The sequence below is a fragment of the Hipposideros armiger genome, unplaced genomic scaffold (assembly GCF_001890085.2).
Source record: "Hipposideros armiger isolate ML-2016 unplaced genomic scaffold, ASM189008v1 scaffold_482, whole genome shotgun sequence".
NCBI lineage: Eukaryota > Metazoa > Chordata > Mammalia > Chiroptera > Hipposideridae > Hipposideros > Hipposideros armiger.
In genome coordinates this window covers 641678-662758 of record NW_017731832.1, presented here as the reverse complement: position 1 = coordinate 662758, position 21081 = coordinate 641678, and the positions used below count along the sequence as shown (strand labels likewise).

Sequence of the window (21081 nt, the reverse complement as noted above, 5' to 3'; positions counted from 1 at the left end):
GAATCACTGAATTTTGTTAAACAAAAGTCCCACACATCACACACCCTAAGTAAGGGGATGCTGGTCTCATGGTAACCAAGAGTGCTGATGGCATGGGGTTGGGGTAAGACTGACTTGGAACTGAATCTCACCAAGTTTGAAGTTGAGGTCCTACATTTGCCTCTCTCCTACCCCATCCCAATTATATTGGGGTGATTTGCAGTCTGGATTTGAAAATAGTTGGTCTCTGATGGAACACCAGAAAAACGCTTTTTGGTTAGTCTGTACCGGGCCTGTGAGGGACTGGGTCTTCTTACCCTCTTCCCTGAAGAGGAAGAAACACCTATGGCCGCTGGGACTTGAGACTGATGACAAGGCGGAGCAAGACGGCAGCCTCACAAGGTCTAAGCCCTCTGGTTCCTGCTCCCTAGGGTGCCCTCTGCTGGTTCTGGAACCAGGTGACTCTTGGGCCCTCCTGGCCCTCTGCTGCTCCCTACTGGCGTTGCTGCTCTCAGCTGCCAAGGGCTGAGGATACTGGTCCAAGCACTGACCTGAGCTGAGTGGGAAAACACTCCTCCCACCCCACCCCCAGCTTCTGCCAGGGCCCAAAGGCCTAATTCTTGGACCACCACTTTGAGGTGCCTTTCTTGCCTCCCTCTACCTTGGTTATACTTCCACCTCTGACCCCAACCCTGATAAAAGACCATGGACTCCAAGGCTGCTGCTCACGAGGGTGGTGGTTTACTGGGTCAGGCTAGGTTGGAACCCTTCTTAGAGCCACGGCTCCTGAGTCTCGAGATGGACTTGGAGCTTCAGGGGCAGGCAGCGCCGGGCACTGGCCTCGGACACACAGCTGGCCTGACGGGGTCAGACAGCAGGTCATGGCTGTGGGATCCAGGTACGATGGTAGTTGCATTTGCTGGTGCATCTTCTCTGCTATGCGGTAGCAGCCCCCATCTGGATTGTAGCCCTCCGTTTGCCGCTGGCCCGTCACCATCAGGCACTGCCCGTCCACTCGCACTGCCAGCTCCTCTGGGGTGAAACCGTGGGCATCCATCTTCATCTGGAAACCATTCTCCACCTGGACATCGTCCCACGCAGCTGCCACATCTTCCCTGAGCAGCTGCACCGGCAGTATGGCCACTCGGTTCTGTTGCGCGAGGGCTGCGCTGGGGGACCTGGACGCCACCCGCCTCCCGTTGGGGAGACCACTACCAACCCGCCGCATCTGAGTGAGCAACTGCTGTTCAAGAGCGCGAGGCTCCGAGTGTAGCGCTCTACCCAGGACACGGGAAAGGGACCTCCCGCGCTACTCACGGCTCCAAGCTGGCTTGGCTCCATTCCCACTCTCCGCGGCTCTGCTCTGTTCAGCGGGGCTCCCTTCACTTCGGCAGAGTTTGGGGCAGCTATGCATGTCCTACCTGGGTCAGGTTGTCAGCCGTCCTGGAGCACCCCCTGCTGTTTTTATCCTGGATCCTGCCTTTTCTTGGGACCCTCCCCACCTTGGGCAGAGCCCAACTGGATATGCTAAAGGAGGCTGGGCTGCGTGGCCCCCACCCTGGACAAGTGCAGAGTGGGATAACATTGAGGTGGCAGGGCTTTTGTCCTTCCAAGAATCAGGCCTAGGGGCAAGAAGATTGTCCCCTGGACAGAGCCACTGCAGTGTGACCACTGGATCACCCATTCTCGGAATGCCCTGCCTTTCTCTGACCAGGCACAAACCTGTGACACATTGGGGACTGGGAGGTGGACACAGTCTTCCTATCCTTCATTCATCCATCCTAGGCTTACTGTGCGGCAGGCTTGGCTGGGTTCCGGGATCACAAAGATGAAGATGCCGGTCCAACCCTCAAGGTGCGCATGGTATTGGCGAGGAGACGTTTTCCTGCCCTTCTCTGCCTCTACCTCAAACCCTCCTTGGTAGCCCTCGTGACCACAGCCATACCTCTGGTGCTCGGTGCTTTTATACTAGACCCTTTTTGTAGAAGTATAATATGCATACAGAAAAGTGCACAGAAGGGCACAGCTGAGTTATTCCACAGAGGAACACACCTGTGTAACCACTTCATTGGTCAAGAAATAGAACTGTTGATGCTTAATCTCCTCCGTAGCTGCAACTCTGACTCTGGAGACACGTGGGGCAGGGACAGGGTGGAGGTGGGAGGGAGATGTGCCAGAAAGCCAACTCGACCCCGGGCGCTAGGCCTGTACTTCCACCCTTGGGGCTGGGGAGGGGAGTCCCCCAACCTGAAGCTTGTTTTCTGGGATGCTTCTCCTTATCCCCAAGAGGACAGCAATCTTGACTATCCTGGAAGCCTTCAAGAGAGATTGGAAATGAAGAGGGGTCAATCTGGGATGCTGGCTCGGGCTTCTCTTGGCTCTCTGGGACCAAGAGCCAGGATAGAAAAGTCTGGAAGCTGGAAGCAAAGGGAGCAGCGGTGGGAGACTACAACTCCCATCATGCTCCGGAGCAGGGACGCCTGCGCACTGAGCGCCGGTTGCCCATGCGGCCCTAGGGCTGGGAGCGCTGCGCCGCGCTCCGCTGCGGGGGAGGCCATGGCGGAACCTTCCCAGGCCTCCACCCCGGCCCCGGCCGCGCAGCCCCGTCCCCTTCAGTCCCCAGCCCCTGCCCCAACTCCGACTCCTACCCCCAGCCCGGCTTCGGCGCCGACTCCGGCTCCCACTCCGGCACTAGCCCCCGCCCCAGCTGCAGTCCCAGCCGGGAGCACCGGGACGGGGGGGCCCGGGGTAGGAAGTGGGGCGACCGGGAGCGGGGGGGATCCAGCTCGACCTGGCCTGAGCCAGCAGCAGCGCGCCAGCCAGAGGAAGGCGCAAGTCCGGGGGCTGCCGCGTGCCAAGAAGCTTGAGAAACTAGGGGTCTTCTCGGCTTGCAAGGTGGGGGCGGGGCCTGGGGTGAGAAGGGGCGGGGCTTGGGATATCCTAGGGCTCGGGTGGCAATGGGAGCACAGCTCTGGCTGGGGAGCGGCTCCACGTCCCTGGGGTACAGGGTTATTGACTGATCCTTCTACCTTCAGGCCAATGAAACCTGCAAGTGTAATGGCTGGAAAAACCCCAACCCCCCCACTGCACCCCGCATGGACCTGCAGCAGCCAGCTGCCAACCTGAGTGAGCTGTGTCGCAGCTGTGAGCACCCCTTGGGTAAGGCAGGTAGTGCCCTTGGAGCAGGTGGTGGGAGAGAGGCAGGTGCTGGGTCCTGTTTGGACAGGATGACTTCAATGCCGCAGAGCTTCATCTCTTAAAAACCAAAGATACCTTCTAAGGAGGAGTTGGGTTTGGAACGTATCTCCCCAGGGAGGATACAGGAAATCTGCCAATTCAGAATAGACAAGGGGTCACCCAAGGGCTGACACAGGAGCAGTCAGTCTTGTTGCTGGTCATAGTGGTTGGAGGAACTGGGCGTGTATTTTAGCTGGTGATGAAGAGGGGCAGAAAGCCCTGTTGATCTCTTCTGTCTGTTCTTCCCAATTCTACCCCCTGTTCTTGTAGCTGACCACGTGTCTCACCTGGAGAATGTGTCAGAGGATGAGATTAACCGGCTGCTGGGGATGGTGGTGGACGTGGAGAATCTGTTCATGTCTGTTCACAAGGAGGAGGATACAGACACTAAGCAGGTCTATTTCTACCTCTTTAAGGTGAGTGTCCCGCGAATGAGAGTGAGTGAGGAAAGGAGTTGAGGCTGGGGAGTCTGCAGCTCAGCTCTGCTGACCTCTACCCTCCTCCTCCAGCTCCTGCGGAAATGCATCCTGCAGATGACCCGGCCCGTGGTGGAGGGGTCTCTGGGCAGCCCCCCATTTGAGAAGCCTAATATTGAGCAGGTGGGATGAAGAAGGGGGCAAGAGAATTAGGGGCATCTTGGAGGAGTGGGGAGCCTGTGTTCATCCTCCTCAAGCTGAGAACAGGGGAGAGGTTCCAAGAGGGGAGGGTGTTTTGTGCCAACCTGAGGGTGTGCGTGGGAGGGGGCACAGTTTCCCTTCACATAGAGCCTCAGCATAAAAGGAGAGCCTTGCCCCTGCCCTCAGGAAGCCTCTATTTTTGGATAAGAAGCTCCTGCTGGCTGCTCATACCTCCTTCCTGGTTTTGTCCCCCGCCCACCCCTTCTCAGGGTGTGCTAAACTTTGTGCAGTACAAGTTCAGTCACCTGGCTCCTCGGGAGCGGCAGACAATGTTCGAGCTCTCAAAGATGTTCCTGCTCTGCCTTAACTACTGGAAGCTTGAAACGCCTGCCCAATTTCGGCAGAGGTCTCAGGCTGAGGATGTAGCTACTTATAAGGTCAATTACACCAGGTAGGCCCAGCCAGAGACAGCATGGGGGGAAGCTTGTAGGCCCAGCCTGGGCTCAGTGGTTTCCACTCTCACTTACCACCTCTGCACTCCCCGCAGATGGCTCTGTTATTGCCATGTGCCCCAGAGCTGCGATAGCCTCCCGCGCTACGAGACCACTCACGTCTTTGGGCGAAGCCTTCTCCGCTCCATCTTCACTGTTACCCGGCGGCAGCTGCTAGAGAAGTTCCGGGTAGAGAAGGACAAGCTGGTGCCCGAGAAGAGGACCCTCATCCTCACCCACTTCCCCAAGTAAGGCTTTTTCTGGCCTATTGTGATTTTGCCCCAAATTCACATCCTCCCTGTTGTCCCCTTTTTTTCCAGGAAGGCTTCCTGGATTGGTCCCTCCTCTCCCTCCATGAGTCTTCTGGGATCTGGGCATCTACCTGGCAGACTTGCCCATGGCCCAGACGCAACTTGCTAGCATTTGCCATTGTGTGTACTAGGCTGGGGATGGCCAGTGCATGGCCTGAGTGCTAACACTACCCCCTCCACACCCCTGGTAGACATTACTAATTGTTTCCGTGGGGCCTGGACACAGCCTTAGAGTCCTTTCTATCGCAGCACTTCAAAAGACCAGAGTTTACACTTGAGGTGAAACCAATTTCCACTCCTAGTTTTTTCTGTAAGATTTTTCTCTGTTCTGCCTCACCTTCCTCTCATTTTAGACCTGCTCATAGCTGTCCAGTTCAAGAAGCTTTTACTAATTAATCCAGGCCTTCCAGTGCCCCTTCTGCCACCAGGTGGGAATAAGGTGGCAGGTAGGGGTGGATTCTCGGCCCCATTTTGATACGGAGGCCCAGCGTGACTTAGTGCCCTGTCTGGCCTCACAGTACAGCATGGTATCAGGTCAGCCCCCTGTCTCCCTATTGTGTACACTATGGAAAACTGGGCTTCTGGTCTCTGTCTTGGATTTCGTACTTCCCTTCTGCCTTCGACTAGGGTCTCCCAGAAGAAGGACTGTGCCTCCCCATAGTCTGAAGGCAGAGGTTGTCTCTGTTCTTAGTCTCCCAGTTCCCTGAGAACAGCGTCTGTCTCTCTGATCCACCTTCAGTCCCCCTGGTGTCTGGCCCAGGCAGCTCCCTTGGTTGGACAGAGCGTGGGACAGACTGTACCCTCCCCCACAGATTCCTGTCCATGCTGGAGGAGGAGATCTACGGGGCAAACTCTCCGATCTGGGAGTCAGGCTTCACCATGCCGCCCTCAGAGGGGACCCAGCTGGTGCCCCGGCCGGGTATGTGCCACAGCAGGTTTTGCAGGATCTCTGCTTGCGTTTCCTGGCGGAGCTCAGCCCCACGCTGTGGAAGAGGGGCTGTGAATGGCAGCAGTGGGGAAATGCAGGAGAGCTCACCTGGGAGTTGGAGGGTCCAGATCCCTTTTCGGGATCCACCAACACCTTTGCCCCGCCCCCCAATTCTTCTGTCTCTCTCTCAGCTACAGTCAGCGCAGCAGTTGTTCCCAGTGCCCCCATCTTCAGCCCCACCATGGGTGGAGGTAGCAACAGCTCCTTGAGTCTGGATTCCGGAGGTGCTGAGCCCATGCCAGGTGGGTACTTGACCCCTGGCCCCCATTCACCCCTCCCCAACCTCCTTTGCTGTCCTTGGGAGACCTTGCCAATCTCCTCAGCAGGTGAGAAGAGGAAACTCCCAGAGAACCTGACCCTAGAGGATGCCAAGAGGCTCCGTGTAATAGGCGACATCCCCATGGAGCTGGTCAACGAGGTCATGCTCACCATCACCGACCCTGCTGCCATGCTGGGGCCCGAGGTAGGCAGCCCAGCTAGCTGGCCAGTCGGGGGAGAGGGCCTCATGTGCCTGAGACCTCAGCTCACTGCCCCTCTTCTGGTGCCCAGACAAGCCTACTGTCAGCCAACGCAGCCCGGGACGAGACAGCCCGCCTGGAGGAACGTCGCGGCATCATTGAGTTCCACGTCATCGGCAACTCGCTGACGCCCAAGGCCAACCGGCGGGTGTTGCTCTGGCTCGTGGGGCTGCAGAATGTCTTCTCCCACCAGCTGCCACGCATGCCCAAGGAGTATATCGCCCGCCTCGTCTTTGACCCGTGCGTCCTCATAAGAGCCCTAACCCCACAGCACCACACCCGGGCGCCCGTCTTTCTTGGCCTCTCCACCCCTCTTCAGGCCTCTTCTTCCAACTTTGGGAATTCTTGCTCCTCAGTTCCCAGCCCCAAGTACAGCTCAGGCCCCCAGGGCTATGGGGACCTTGGGAACATTTGGGGGACAGATAGGGACGATGACCTGTTCCCTCTCCCCTCAGGAAGCACAAGACTCTGGCCTTGATCAAGGATGGGCGGGTCATTGGTGGGATCTGCTTCCGCATGTTTCCTACCCAGGGCTTCACAGAGATTGTCTTCTGTGCTGTCACCTCAAATGAACAGGTCAAGGTGAGTGCGTGCCCCCTGCCCCAGCCTCTTCTCCATCCCACCACCTGCTTCTGAGTTTGGACCAGGTCAGAGCAGAGGATAATGGTGATGCAGCAGCCCCAGACCCTACTTTTCGTGGCCAGACAGTTCCTCACTCCCCCACAAGGTGGCACTTACACTCTGATAACTGTGGATTAAAGGAACGCCTGTTGACAGACAAATGGATCCCAAGAACTAGTAACGCTTTTAAATGGACCTGAATTTCTTTTATCACAGCACTTACATTCATTGGGGAGTAAATAATTTTTACAGTAGCCCTACGCTGGGTGGTAGTCCTGGCTTTGGCACAACAGACCCACTCATAGGGTCCCTGGTTCTCCTTTTTTACATAACCCAAATCTGCACGGTGCCTCCTTGGTCCTGACGTGTGTGGGAGATGGTGTTCAAATGCTGTGACCAGTAGGGCCCTTGGTGGTCCCCTCCCCGCCCGTCCACCCCCGCCATTTCTGAGGCCCAGGGACCAGGAACCGGTAGCCTGTGGACAGCCACTTCCTGGTTGGGCTTGGATCCTGGCCCTTTCACAGCTGGCTGCCTGACTTTAGATATATTTCCTCATGTAGCTGAGCTTCAGTTTTTTTTCTGTAAAATGGCAGTAATACCTACCTCATGACATAACAGGAGAATTGGTCTGTCAGGTGCCATGCACCATTCCTGGCCCAGAGCAAGCACTTAGAAATGTAGTATCCCTCACTTTTCTCCCCATAAGCTCCCGTCTCTGCTGGTCGCCATTCTTCCTACTTGCCTTGGATCTCCTGGGTATCCCCACCTTTCCAAACTTCCCCCTCCTGTCTGGGCTCAGGGCCCTCCTGAGACCTGCCCCCTACCCCCTGGTAAGCCCTGTTTCCTCCCCTGCAGGGCTATGGGACTCACCTGATGAACCACCTGAAGGAATATCACATCAAACACAACATCCTCTACTTCCTCACCTATGCTGACGAGTATGCCATTGGCTACTTCAAGAAGCAGGTGACCCTTGCCTAACCCCACCCCACACTTGCCTGCCACCAGGGGCAAGGGTCATTCTGTCTAGCCCCCTGGTGTGGATGGACTGGGAGTCCCTCCCTTTGTGTCCCCTGTTCCATCCAGTACCTGCGGGCACATCCTGCCTGCCTGTCTTCCTCCTGCTGCTATCCCAGCGAGCAGGGTCCTGTAGGGCAGTGAGGCGGGCGGCAGAATTGGGAGGCTCTTGAGGGTGAGTTGAGAGGGGCACCTGACCTGGCATCTTTCCAGGGACAGATGGAGCCTTCAAAGTGCAGAAAGCTGTACTGGGGACCTCTGGAGAGGGTTCAGGAACTGGGGAGCTTGGGGGAGGGGCCGTTAAAGGTGGAAAAGTCTTGCTGATGGGTTGGGTCATGACTCCCACTCCCTAGGGCTTCTCCAAGGACATCAAGGTGCCCAAGAGCCGCTACCTGGGCTACATCAAGGACTACGAGGGGGCGACCCTGATGGAGTGTGAGCTGAATCCCCGCATCCCCTACACGGAGCTCTCCCACATCATCAAGAAACAGAAGGAGGTTGTGTGTGTGCGCGTGCACTCAGCCATGGGGCTTTTCGTGGAGTGAATGTGGGGATGAGCACACGTGTGAACGTGTACCACATGTCCATGCACGTGTGAGGGGGGGTCAGGGTCTTGGTTCCCTCTCTGCCTCCAGGGAAGTTAGGAGGGGAGGCACCTGGACTCAGTGGTATGGGCTCTGACGGTGGCCCTGGGAGGGGAGTTGCTGGGACTGGGGTTGGGCCCTCAGACCCTTCCTTCCTCAGATCATCAAGAAGCTGATTGAGCGCAAACAGGCCCAGATCCGAAAGGTCTACCCCGGACTCAGCTGCTTCAAGGAGGGTGTGAGGCAGATACCTGTGGAGAGTGTCCCTGGCATTCGTGAGCAGGGGCCTTGGTGGGGGAGGGCACATGCTGTGTGGGGCGTAGACAGGCATGCTTAAGGACGTTCTCCCCACTCCCCACTTTGCAGGAGAGACAGGCTGGAAACCGCTGGGGAAGGAGAAAGGGTGAGCACTGTATGGAGGGAGCGGGTGTTGGGGGAGGCAGAGGGACCAGGAGCCTCAGACTCGGCATCTGTTGCCCCAGGAAGGAGCTGAAGGACCCTGACCAGCTCTACACAACCCTCAAAAACCTGCTGGCCCAGATCAAGGTGCGGAGACCAGGCTCCCTTCTGGGGGTTCCTGTACTAATGGTTATGGCGTTATGGCCCTGTCGGGTGGGCGGCAGTCACAAGCTGGGTGTGGGGCACGGTGGGCTTGGCCCCAGCTCAGCTCTCCTCTCCAGTCACACCCCAGTGCCTGGCCCTTCATGGAGCCCGTGAAGAAGTCGGAGGCCCCTGACTACTATGAGGTCATTCGCTTCCCCATCGGTGAGGATGCTGCATCCCAACCCCTTCCTTCCACTTCCGCCCCCAAATCTATTCCTGCTCCTGCCTTCAGTGGGCCACACAGCCCCTTTGACCCACTCTCCTCAGCCTCCTAAAGTCGTGCCCTTCTGTCCTGCTGCCCCAGACCTGAAGACCATGACGGAACGCCTGCGCAGCCGTTACTATGTGACCCGGAAGCTCTTTGTGGCTGACCTACAGCGGGTCATTGCCAACTGCCGCGAGTACAACCCCCCAGACAGCGAGTACTGCCGCTGTGCCAGTGCCCTGGAGAAGTTCTTCTACTTCAAGCTTAAGGAGGGGGGACTCATTGACAAGTAGTCCCCGACCTTGGATTGCTGCCTCAACCTTGAATGTCTCCACCTTGGGTTCTGATCTGATCCCTATGGGGACTTCTGGTGCCCAGGTTCCTCTCAGCTTGAGACACTCTAACCAGTGGCCCTTCATCCCCTAATCCTGCAGCCCTTTCTGGGCCCTCGGGCACCCCCAAGCCTGCAGCTCTGTCTCACCCTTCATTGTGTCCGACCTTGGGAGGGGCCTCCTGGGTCTTGGGCTCAGCCCTTCTACAGTAGCTGGTGGCCAGAGGATAAACCCTGCCCAGCCCTGGTGGCTCCCGGCCCTGGTCTTCATAGAGCTGTGGAGTCGGCCTGGCCCAGGTCACTGTTTCCTCAAGGGCAGGACTACAAATTGTAGCTTGAGTGAGGGGGCTCCAGGGGTTGGAAGTTCAACCTGGACTGTAGGGGCCATGCCTCACCCTGCACTGTTCTGTCTCCCAGGGGTTGGGGACATGGGGACCATTCGTATCCTGGCATTAATCCCTTGGAGGGATCAATAAAGCCTTTTTTTTTTTTTTTTTTGGTCTGTGTGATCGTTTCTTCAGTAGAATCCCAGGCCTCAGCAGGCTGACCCTGTTCCCACCAGGACCTCCCACAAGTGGGCACCTATTAAGCTCAGGTTATGCTGGGGACACCTCCCCAGCAAGCCTCATGCCTAGTCCCGTGCTCCTGGGGTGACAGGACTTGCCTGGCTGCAACCCCCACTTCTCCCCACTCCTGGCTATTTCTCATCCAGGTGCCAGGGTGGCAGGGATCCAAATCACCTGGCTGCCTTGATCTGGGTGACATGGTTACAGCTGACTCCAAAAGGAATGGGGGTGGGGTGGAGTGGTGGAGACTGCTCTTGGGGGCGGGGTGGCTGGCAGGACCCAGAAGTTATGAAAGGATGCTTTCCTGTCAGCTGCATTTCTGTTCCCACTCTGAGGCCCATGCAGTTTTTTCTGGGGGGCAAGGAAGGGAGATTCCTAAGGCTAAGCTTGATCTGGCTGGGTTGGCTCCTCCCCTCCGTTTCCGTTTCAGTTTCCATTTTCGATTTCAGCAGGGCTGGATCTCAGCAGAGCCCCGTCTCAGCAGAGCCAGATCTCAGCAGAGCCCAGTGGCAAGCATCTGGGCTAAGATAAGCAAGGCTGCCCTTGGCAGGTGGTGAAGGTGAGGCTGGGCAGGGGTCAGGTGTAGTCCGTGTCACTTGCACCTCCCCTCTTGGCCAGATCAGGTTCCTGGTAGGTTTTTCTGGTGCCCTGTTCAACCTCCCTCAAGCAGAGTGGAGTCTTGGGCAAATGGAGCTCTCTGCACCGGACTGGGCTAATTGGGAGTGGGTGGAGGGCAGCTTTGAGGGGGTCAGGCCTGGGGAGGGGCCAGGAGGGCCAGGGGTCTGAGTCCCCTGCCATTCCCAGAATGGAGCTGCGACCCTACCAGTGGGAGGTGATCATGCCTGCCCTGGAGGGCAAGAATATCATCATATGGCTGCCCACGGGCGCTGGGAAGACCCGGGCAGCTGCTTATGTGGCCAAGAGGCATCTCCAGACTGTGGACAGAGCCAAGGTGGTTGTATTGGTCAACAGGGTGAGTGGCCTGCCCTCCCCTCAGTGGGCTCTCAACTCCTGGGGTACCTCCAGAACTCCAGAGCTGCTGCGGCCGTCACTAAGCCCACCTTTTCTCCTATCCCAGTCCTTGCCTCCTCCCTATCCCCTTTCACCTGATCCACCTTCCTCTTCTCATAGCATCTCCACCCCCAGGTACACTTGGTGACCCAGCATTGTGAGGAGTTCAGCCGCATGCTGGATGGGTGCTGGACCATTGCAACCCTGAGTGGAGACATGGGGCCACGACCTGGCTTTGGCTACCTGGCCCGGAGGAATGACCTGCTCATCTGCACGGCTGAGCTGCTGCAGATGGCACTGACCAGCTCGGAGGAGGAGGAGCACGTGGAGCTCAATGGTGAGGGCTCTGTGCACCCTAGAGCCCCTCTTCTAGTAAAGATGTTAGGAGATTTTGTGGGAGTAAGGTGTTCCTCATTCACCAAATTCTAGCATACATCCTAGTAGAAAAAGACCTGGCTACAGTGCAGGATCTTGGGCAACATCCTTCTCCCAGCTGAGCTTCAGTGTACTAATCTGTAAAATGGAAGTAAGTCATCTCTGCCTGACTGTTCTCTGGGGCCTGGCTGCAAGTTGTAAAGGAAGGGAGGAATTCTCAGATGAGTTGTGGGGCGCACATGAAACAAAGCTTACGGGAGGAAGGCCTTTGCAAACATAGGTCACGACCTTCCCCATGTGCCCCCAGAGTTCTCCCTGATCGTGGTGGATGAGTGTCACCACACGCACAAAGACACTGTCTACAACGTCATCCTGAGCCGGTACCTACAGCATAAACTCCAGAGAACACGGCCCCTGCCCCAGGTGCTGGGTCTCACAGCCTCCCCGGGCACTGGCAGGGCCACCAAGCTTGATGGAGCCATTGACCACATCCTGCAGGTCAGCTTGGCCCCTGTAACCCTCCCCCCGACCTGACCTACCAGGGACCTTTCTGGCCTGCCCTACCCTATGCCCACCAGCCCTACCCAGGCTCCCCCAGGCAGGGTCCGGATACCTTTCCTCACCTAAGTTCCAGCCTCCACAGACTTCTTATTGCCCTTAGAATAAACACTTAACTCCCTGGCTTACAAAGTTCCATGTGACCTCGCCCCTGCCTACCTCTCCCTCGTTTCCCCCACCCTCCTGCTCACTCCTGCTACTTGAGAGTTCTCAAGAACTCTCTGTATCTTGAGGATGTCAGGCTTGTTCCTGCGTCAGGACTTTTGCACTTGGCATTCCTTCTGCCCTAAATGCCCTTCCCCCTGCACTTTACCTGTCTGGCTCCTTCTTGTCATGTCAGGGAACAGCTTAAATATTATCCCTTCAAAGTCTTCCCTGATCACCCCCACTGTACTCTGTCATATTATCCAACTTTATTCTCTTCAGAGCTCATCAACACTGTCTGAAATGTTCTCATTTTGTTGTTGTTTACTATAATAGTTTATGCTCTGTCTCCCCAACTCCAATGTAAGATGCTCTGTATCCCTAGTACGTAGAACAGCACCGGGCACAGAGTGGGCAAGCTATATTTGTTGAATAAATAAATTTCCATTCACAATGCCCCTGCCTCAGCTGGGACCCATCCTGCCCCAAACCTCTACCCAGTGTCCCTACAGGAACCCCCCCCCATTCCAGTAAACGCCTCTCTGTTGCCCCAGCTCTGTGCCAACCTGGATACGTGGCGCATCATGTCGCCCCAGACCTACCGCCCCCAGCTGCAGGAGCACAACCGCCAGCCCTGCAAACAGTATGACCTCTGCCACAGGCGCAGCCAGGTATGTGGAGGGAGGAGCATGGGGCTGGGGTGTGGCCTGGAATGAAATTAAGGCAGCTGGGGTTGAGCCCGACTCCGTCCTCACTAGCTCTGTGACTTCAGGTTGCTTGCTTATGCATCTGAGCCTCCACTTCTTCATTCTGTGAAATGGAGCAGATACAGCCCATGCCCACAGCCTGCTGTTTGGTTTCACTCAGATGCCACTGTGGGCATCTGTCTAAACCTTGGGCATGCGGTAGAGTGCTTTGCAAACCATAAAGCTGGGGCGCTTTGTGCTGAGGTTGTCCCAAGCTCTTCTGCCGTGTGGACACTGCCTAGTGTCTGCTATGTCAAGGCTGGACAAGGACATCACTGTGCTCAGGCCCCAGGTCAAGGGCACATACAGGATGGAGACAGAGCAGGACCCAGGTGCAGGAACCTGACCACCCACCCTCTCCACCCACGCCCCTACTCCCCCATCCCTCCCACCATCCCCACCCCTCCCATCCTGCCTCCAGCCAGGACTTCACACGCAACCAGCCTCCCTCCCCAGAGCTCCATCCTTTCCAACACAGACAGGACTGCAGTAGCCGCGCAGCTTCACGCGGAGATGAGCACCTCCCCACCCCGGGTGCCCAGTTCTCCATGTGTATAGGAATTCCCTCATGCCTTCACTCTTCTCATCCAGGACCCCTTTGGGGACATGCTGAAAAAGCTCATGGACCAAGTCCACGACCGCCTGGAGATGCCCAACTTGAGCCGGAACTTCGGGACTCAGAAGTATGAGCAGCAGGTGGTGGAGCTGAGCCAGGCCGGTGAGAGGGGTGGCCCTGGCGGAAAGTGCGGTGGCGGGGCAGTCCGGGACCCAGTCGGCCCTGGGCGGAGCCTCCAGGGGCGAAGTCTAGGTAGGCGTGGTCCCTGGGGGCGTGGCCACTCAGACCCTACTCCTGCGCGCCCGCAGCGGCTGAGGCCGGGCTCCAGGAGCGGCGCGTGTATGCGCTTCACCTGCGGCGCTACAATGACGCGCTGCTCATCCACGACACGGTCCGCGCGGTGGACGCCTTGGCCGTGCTGCGGGATTTCTACCACAGGGAGCGCACCACCAAGACCCAGGTCCTGCGTGCCGAGCGGTTGCTGCTGGCGCTGTTCGATGGTGAGGCTCGCTGGGAGGAGGGGGATCGGAATGGGACTAGCTGTCAGAGGCCATCCAGGGCTCGGACGCCAACGTGGGTTGGGAAGGTGCCAACGAGGATACTGGAGCCCTATTTTTATAACCAAAACTCAAAACTGTGGAAATGACAAAAGATGCATACCCTCATTTGTGAAGGTTTGCATATATGTAAAAACTAAGTTATTGACAAAGATTTTTTGAAAATAATTTAATTGGGACTGTCTCTGAAAGTCTAGCGTGTCTGGTAAAACTGGGAAAGTGAGGTGTTTAGAGGGTGAAATTTAAGGCTAGAGGCCTCAGCACAGGTTGGGGGGCAAGGATCTTTCTGAAGAGACCTGGGGTTGAGTCAATCCTGGGTTGCAGAGGTCAGCATGACAAGGTCAAGGGTCATCCTGGTAGCAGGATTGAAGAGGGGTGCTGGAGAAGGTATGTGAGCAAAGAATTCTAGACTTAAGGTCCCCTGGGGTAAGGCTGGCTGGCCTTGAGGCTCGGTGGGCAGAGGGTATCCTTACATGCATTCTAGGTGCTGCTCAGGGGGGAATTAGGCAGGAGCAGGTATTCTCAAGCCCCCTCTGGACTTCTGCAATCCTATTCCTGTGAGCCACCCACCTTAATGTCCTGCCCACCTCTGGGCCTGAGTCCTATGCCTCTGGTTTTGTTTTTTTTCTGGCAGACCACAAGAATAAGCTGGCCCTCCTGGCGACCCAGGGCCCGGAGAACCCAAAACTGGAGATGCTAGAACAGATCCTGCAGAAGCAGTTTGGGAGCCCAGGTAGTCCCCGGGGCATCATCTTCACCTGCACCCGCCAGAGTGCCCACTCCCTCCTGCTCTGGCTCCAGCAGCAGCCTGGCCTGCAGACAGTGGACATCAGGGCCCAGCTGCTGACAGGGGCTGGAAACAGCAGCCAGACCACCCATATGACCCAGGTATGGGCTTTGGGGAGAGGAGCTGAGGCTGGGGGCATTCCCTGGGAAAGAGGAGAAGGGGAGAGGGTCTTCAGCTCAGAGAGATGAGGGGACTGATTATCCCCAGGCAGCAGGCAGAGCTGGGGGAGAGAGGTGAACACTGAGATTCACTTCAGGGCTGAATGTTCAGTCTGAGGGTCTCTGGGGGCAGAGAGGCAGAAACTTGAGGGTCTGCAGGGAAAGAGATGAGTGATGTCCTCAAGACAGAGGATCAGGGGTCTGGAGTTCTTTGGGGGAGACGAGGAGGTCCTGAGAGCTCCTACAGTACAGGGGCAGGGACCCTGAGGAGTTCCTAGGGAAGCAAGGGGTTAGATGGTCACCTGGGAAGACGAGCAAGGTCCTGAGCGTACTTGGAGATAACGGCGGAGACTCAGGGCCCTTGGAAAAGGGGCCAAGATTGTGAGTAAAAGGGCTGAACCTATCTTATGTACTTCCCTTTTCTCCTCCCCCACTCCTAGAAGGAACAGCAAGAAGTGATCCAAAAGTTCCGGGATGGCACCCTGAACCTCCTGGTGGCCACGAGTGTGGCAGAAGAGGGACTGGACATCCCCCAGTGCAATGTGGTGGTGCGCTATGGCCTCCTGACCAACGAGATCTCCATGGTGCAGGTGCCCACGCCATCCCTCTTAACAGCCTTTGAAGGATTCTGTGTGGGTCCCCAGCCCCACTCAGGCCCCTGTCTTATCTCCCTCCCCAGGCAAGGGGCCGTGCCCGGGCTGATCAGAGTGTGTACTCATTCGTGGCAACCCATGGCAGTCGGGAGCTGCGACGGGAGCAGACCAACGAGGCACTGGAGACTCTGATGGAACGGGCAGTGGCTGCTGTGCAGGAAATGGACCAGGCTGAGTACCAGGCCAAGGTCTGTGAGCAACCTGTGTGCCCCATGGGGAGGAGGGCTGTGGATGTTCTGTCTGGGAGACCTAATGCAAACACATACATACCCCTGTTCCACCTGCCTCTGGGGGCCAACTTGGCCCACCTGGGGAAGTTTTGAATCCAGGGACAGGTAGAGGCCAAGGATGGGGGTGCCAGAAAGGCAATGGCTACTTCTCCAAAGTGCCTTGGGAACAGGCCTTGTCCAGGGCTTTTGATTTATCCTTGTCAGCAAATACTTTGTGTATCTGTGAGAGCTGCCTTACAGCCCTTCTGGAACCAAGCAGGTAGAAACAAACAAAGACACATGCACAAAATGAGCCCAGAACCTTAAATCAGTTCCCTGAGTGGACTCACCGTCATACAGCCTCGCAGAGGATGGTCCTTGTTTACTTCTGTTCTCCCAGCATAAGGATTATTGGTGCCCCATGTTAGATTCAAAGAAGCAGCTTTGCGCAAATCCTCCAAAGTGGGGGCAGATTGTAAATGAGTAAGCTTGCCCCATTCCCACAGTTGCCCCCCAACCCCAGTATTATTTGTCTCCACCGAGCTGTTCCTGAAAGCTCCAGGGAGGGTTGAGAAAAGTCTCTTCCGGGTAGTAACAACCTGAGGTCTTTGGAAGCCTTTTGTCCTCTTTGGAGCATTCCCTGGGGTCAGGTCTCTTTGGCTCTCAGCCATGCCTGGTGTCTCCTCCCACCCCAGATCCGAGATCTGCAGCGGGCAGCTGTGGTCAGGCGGGCAGCCCAGGCAGCCCAGCAGGAGAGTCGGCGGCAGCAATTTCTGGCGGAGCATGTGCGTCTCCTCTGCATCAACTGCATGGTGGCCGTGGGCCACGGGAATGACCTGCAGAAGGTGGAGGGCACCCACCACGTCAATGTGAACCCCACCTTCTCGTGAGTCCTGTGGAAGGGGCTGTCCAGACAAAAGGGAGGGCGGGGCGCATTAAGGGTTAGAGAGGTTTTATCACCACCCCATTTTACAGGTGAGGAAATAGAGGCTCAGTGACTTGCCCAAGCTCACACAGCCACTGTGTGAGTTGAGCAAGAACTGGGATTCAGGATGCCAAAAGCCAGGGGGCCACAAACTGCTCCCCTGTTTCTACCTACTGCGAAGACATCAAGAGGGGCTGCTTGTCCCTGAGCCATCTCCTCATCCTCTGCCCCCTAGAGGGTGGTAGCCTTCCCCCATCCTCCATTCATTCGTGATTTAAGTACATATTCAGCAGGCAGCTACTGTGTGCCAGGCCACTGTGCCAAGGGTCTTCACACAGGTTCTCTCATTTGAGGAGGTAGCATTTCAACGAGGTCTTGAAGGATGGGTTGAGTTTGGCTGTGAGAAGATGCAGATAGACAGGGATGATGCGACAGAAGTAACACGGACTGATTTGAGTGGAAGAGGTTGTGAAGGATGAGATTCTGCAGGAAGACAGACTAGCCTGTGGAGGACCGTGAAGGTCAGACCTGGAAGTTTAGCCTTTGTCCTGTAGGCGATGGGGAGTCTTAGATGTATTTTGAGCAAGGGAATGTCAGAGTCAGATTTACATTTTTAGGAGAGCACTCTGGCAGTTGGCAGAAGGGAAGTGTGGGGGTGGGAGCAAGGATGGAATGGGGTGGAAGGATGGAGCAGGGGGATCCACTGGGAGACTGTTGAGGTCATCCAGGTGGGTAGTGCTGAGGTCCAAACTCGGGCAGAAGGGAGTAGAATGGAGGCCGCACAGGCAGAGCATATTGACCTCTCTGTGCCTCTTGACAGGAAGGCCCAAGGCCCAGGCAGAGACTCAGAAAGTAGGATGGCATATGGTCAGGGGTGGGGGTCCATGAGGGTTGTGGCCACTGCATTCCTTTCCAGGATCTACTACAACGTCTCCCAGAAGCCTGTGGTCATAGACAGAGTCTTCAAGGACTGGAGGCCTGGGGGTGTCATTAGCTGCAAGAACTGTGGGGAGGTAAGTGCTGGGGCCATGGCTGTCAGTGCCAATCTTTAGAAGTCCTCATTCTGAGAGAGGAGGCCCAGCCTCTGCTCTCAGGGTGCCTTCATTGGGATGGGGGAGACAGCCCTACCCCAAGACCCCAGTCTGAGGTGGGTGGTCCAACCCCTATGTTAGGGAACCCACAGCGTGATGGGGGGAGATAGCTTTGTTTGAGGTAGGAGACGCAGGCCTTGCGTTCAGGGACCCTAGCTTGAGGAGAGAAGCCCAGTCTGAGGGCAGAGACTCAGCCCCTGCCGCCTCTGTCCCACCCCCAGATCTGGGGCATGCAGATGATCTACAAGTCGGTGAAGCTGCCAGCGCTCAAAGTCCGCAGCATGCTGCTGGAGACACCAGGAGGGCGGGTCCAGGCCAAGAAGTGGTCCTGCGTGCCCTTCCCCGTGCCTGACTTCGACTATGTGCAGCACTGTGCCCAGAGCCTGTCAGACCTCTCCCTGGACTGACCACCTTGTCACTGCAGTGCCTGGCTCAGACTGCAGGGGGCGGGAGAATCCGCAGCAGCCACCATCTTCCCCTGAGCAAAGCCTGGGTGCAGGTGCCTCCTGCCTGAAGTCACCAGCTCAGGGCCCCTTGTTGACCAGCCACAGAGGAACCCCAGGCGCTCTGACTCCCGCACTGAAGAAGCGGCTAAAGGGCCACAGCTAATCTGACCTCCCTCACATCCACACAGATACTTCCATACACACTGGATGCAGTGGGAATGGGGTGGAGGGAGAACTGAGGCGGAAGAATAGCCACGCTGTAGAGTGTTGGCCCCTTATCCACGGTTTCGCTTTCGCAGTCTCAGTTACCCGCAGTCAACTGGAGTCTGAAGGTATTAAATGGAAAATTCCAGGAATAAACAATTTATAAGTTTTAAATTGTGCACCATCCTGAGTAGTGTGACGAAACCTTGCGCCATCCTGCCCCATCCTACTGGGGATGTAAATTGTACCTTTGTTTAGCGTATCCACAGTCTATTATATATGCTACCTGCCTGGTAGTCACTTAGTAGCCATCTAGGATATCAGATCCATGGTTGATCTGATATCTCAGTGCTTATGTTCAAGTAAGCCTTATTGTAGCCTAATGCTACGTCACAGTGCCTACATCACTCACCTCACTTTGTCTCATCACATAGGCATTGGATCATCTCACATCATCACAAGAAGGTGCGTACAGTACAATAAGATATTTTGAAAGAGACCACATTTACATAACATATTACAGTATATTGTTCTTTTTTTTTTTTTTTTTTTTTTTTAGCTGAGCCATCCCGCCACCTGTTGGCAGCTCACGGCTGCTCAGCTCAGGCTGACTCGAACTGCTGTTGCTCAGAGCTCAAACTCTTGAGCAAGCTCTTAACCAACTGAGCCACTCAGCCGGCCCTACAGTATATTGTTCTAATCTAATGTATTATTGTTAATCTCTTACTGTGCCTAATTTATAAATTAAACTTGATCATAGGTATGTATGTATGTATAGGAAAGAACATAGTATTTGTAGGGTTGCTACTATCTGTGGGTTCAGGCATCCACTGGGGGTCTTGGAACGTATTCCCCATGGATAAGAGGATACTGCTATACTAGAATCACCAGTTTTCCTTGGCCCCTTGGCATTCCTTCCCTGCCAAAGCTACTTCTATTTTTTGAGGCTCTCCATAAATTAAAAAGAAATGGAAAATTGCTGTAGAAAATGTACAGTATTTTAAAAACAGATTTGTTGAGGCATAACTGACAAAATAAACTGTACATATTTATAGTGTATAGTTTGAGAAATTTTAACATATATAAGCTCCTCCACACTCAAGATCATGAACACAGCCATCACCCTCAAAACTTTCCTTGTTCCCATTATATTCCCTCTTCCCCTCCCCATCCACCGATCTGCTTTGTGGTATATTTTTTCATGTTAAAAGTGTTTTGTGTTTTTTTCTAACACCCCTCTTTATGGCTATCCTGTAAACTTATTTGGAGAGAGCATCAAAAGTCTAAATTTGAGAGCCATCAAAAATATGAGGCCTTCCTGCCCCTTCCACCCCATAAGAGGCTCCAAGCCCTCTCTCCATCTTTCCCTAACCCCCAGGTTATCTCCCCTGGGCAAGAGAGAGGCCAAGAGGATTTGAGGTGTAGACATGGGGGTGGGGGAAGTTGTAAAGGCCTAAATTTTCTGTTCTCATTTTAACAAGAAAGAAAGAAAGAAAAAGAAAGGCAAGATCTGGGTTGATTCTTCAGGGAAAGGGCTATTTCTGTAGTAAGAGGCCCAGCAGGCAGGAGTCACCTTCAAGAGGAAGGGAGGGGGCTAGGGCAGATTTGAGAGCAGGACGGCAGTCCTTCCTGCCATCTAACCTCCTTCTCTCCTGCTACATCCTTGGTCCTGCCTCAGGGCATATGGGAAATGATGCATTCTCTCTTCCCCAGGATAGTCTTTCTTCAGTCCACCTCTTGTCTGATTGAGAGCTGAAATTCCAGTTCTGGGCTTTTTGGCCTTCACCCCCACCCCCCAGAGAGAATGTACCTTTCTTTCCCAGGGCCCCTCTTCCTCCTAATCTCCGGTATCCAATGGCCCTGGCTCCAGGAGTCACCCTTCTCCCTCCTGTCCCATCTTGGCCTCCCTGGGGTCCCTTCTGCCCATCCGCTCCCACTTAGCCTTTAGTTGTTACTGCCCCTGCCAGCAACGTGCCTTTTACAGGTCAATAAAATTAGCGACTGGGGGCGGGGGGGGGGGTAGAGGCCCAGGGGTGCTAAGCTCAATGGCCTTGAATGTGGCTGGACACACGGAGTCCTGACACCTGTCATTCCAGGGCTAAACAGTGACAGCTGAGGGACCTGAGCTGCAATTGAGGGCAGGGGGGGCTGTGTTGCAGGGAGAGAGATGGACTGAGAATAAAGATGACCTGGGCATCTAGGGGTTCCCTCAGTGGCCTGAGCTCCTGAATGGGAGACCCTGACTTTAGAGGGAATGTCCCATTTCACAACCACCTTACCAGGCTGGGAGAGCTTTCTTGAGCTCAGATGGAAAAGGGAACTCGGCAAGAAGGGGGTCCTCGGCTTTCTTCTTTGTGTGAGGGGTCTTTATTTGGAGCCACTGCTTCCAGGGCACCTGGGCAAGGCTGCCTGAAGAAGGGGATTTCATGGGCTCCTCAGGACCCAGGAATCCTAACTCCCCAGTTCTCAGAAAAGCCAGAGCGCCAGACCTCTCTAGTGGCCCGGATGCTCCTCCCTTCTCCCCCACCTGAATAAACCGGTCCACCTACCCGGGCGAGACTCGGACTGGCTGGGCCACGGTACCCCCTCCCAG

The 21081-nt window shown here is 55.7% G+C and overlaps 3 protein-coding genes across 5 annotated transcripts; 2 read left to right on the top strand and 1 right to left on the bottom strand.

The window, feature by feature from the left end:
• Positions 1–36: 36 nt before the first annotated feature.
• Positions 37–2391, bottom strand: HSPB9 (heat shock protein family B (small) member 9). Its single transcript, XM_019667096.1, is given in 3 exon segments — positions 37–781; positions 784–1400; positions 2227–2391. Coding segments are annotated over 2 exon segments (477 nt in total). The 5' UTR covers positions 1208–1400; positions 2227–2391; the 3' UTR covers positions 37–728.
• Positions 2392–2481: 90 nt separating this feature from the next.
• Positions 2482–9995, top strand: KAT2A (lysine acetyltransferase 2A). 2 transcript variants are annotated; one of them, XM_019667100.1, is made up of 18 exons: positions 2482–2874; positions 3015–3138; positions 3487–3632; positions 3726–3815; positions 4103–4284; positions 4381–4572; positions 5448–5554; positions 5755–5865; positions 5950–6086; positions 6173–6381; positions 6597–6723; positions 7618–7728; positions 8133–8276; positions 8524–8638; positions 8730–8766; positions 8846–8909; positions 9044–9128; positions 9271–9995. In XM_019667100.1, the coding sequence occupies exons 1-18, from the start codon at positions 2536–2538 to the stop codon at positions 9462–9464; spliced, it is 2514 nt and encodes an 837-aa protein (XP_019522645.1). In that variant the 5' UTR covers positions 2482–2535; the 3' UTR covers positions 9465–9995. The 2 variants fall into 2 exon arrangements, with proteins under 2 accessions (XP_019522645.1, XP_019522644.1); XM_019667099.1 differs by having other exon boundaries at positions 2483–2874; positions 5947–6086.
• Positions 9996–10074: 79 nt separating this feature from the next.
• Positions 10075–18662, top strand: DHX58 (DExH-box helicase 58). 2 transcript variants are annotated; one of them, XM_019667101.1, is made up of 13 exons: positions 10075–10627; positions 10873–11041; positions 11215–11416; positions 11762–11952; positions 12711–12827; positions 13494–13620; positions 13767–13958; positions 14650–14903; positions 15401–15550; positions 15640–15801; positions 16518–16708; positions 17664–17760; positions 18060–18662. In XM_019667101.1, the coding sequence occupies exons 2-13, from the start codon at positions 10874–10876 to the stop codon at positions 18243–18245; spliced, it is 2037 nt and encodes a 678-aa protein (XP_019522646.1). In that variant the 5' UTR covers positions 10075–10627; position 10873; the 3' UTR covers positions 18246–18662. The 2 variants fall into 2 exon arrangements, with proteins under 2 accessions (XP_019522646.1, XP_019522647.1); XM_019667102.1 differs by having other exon boundaries at positions 10075–10698.
• The last annotated feature ends 2419 nt before the right edge of the window (positions 18663–21081 follow it).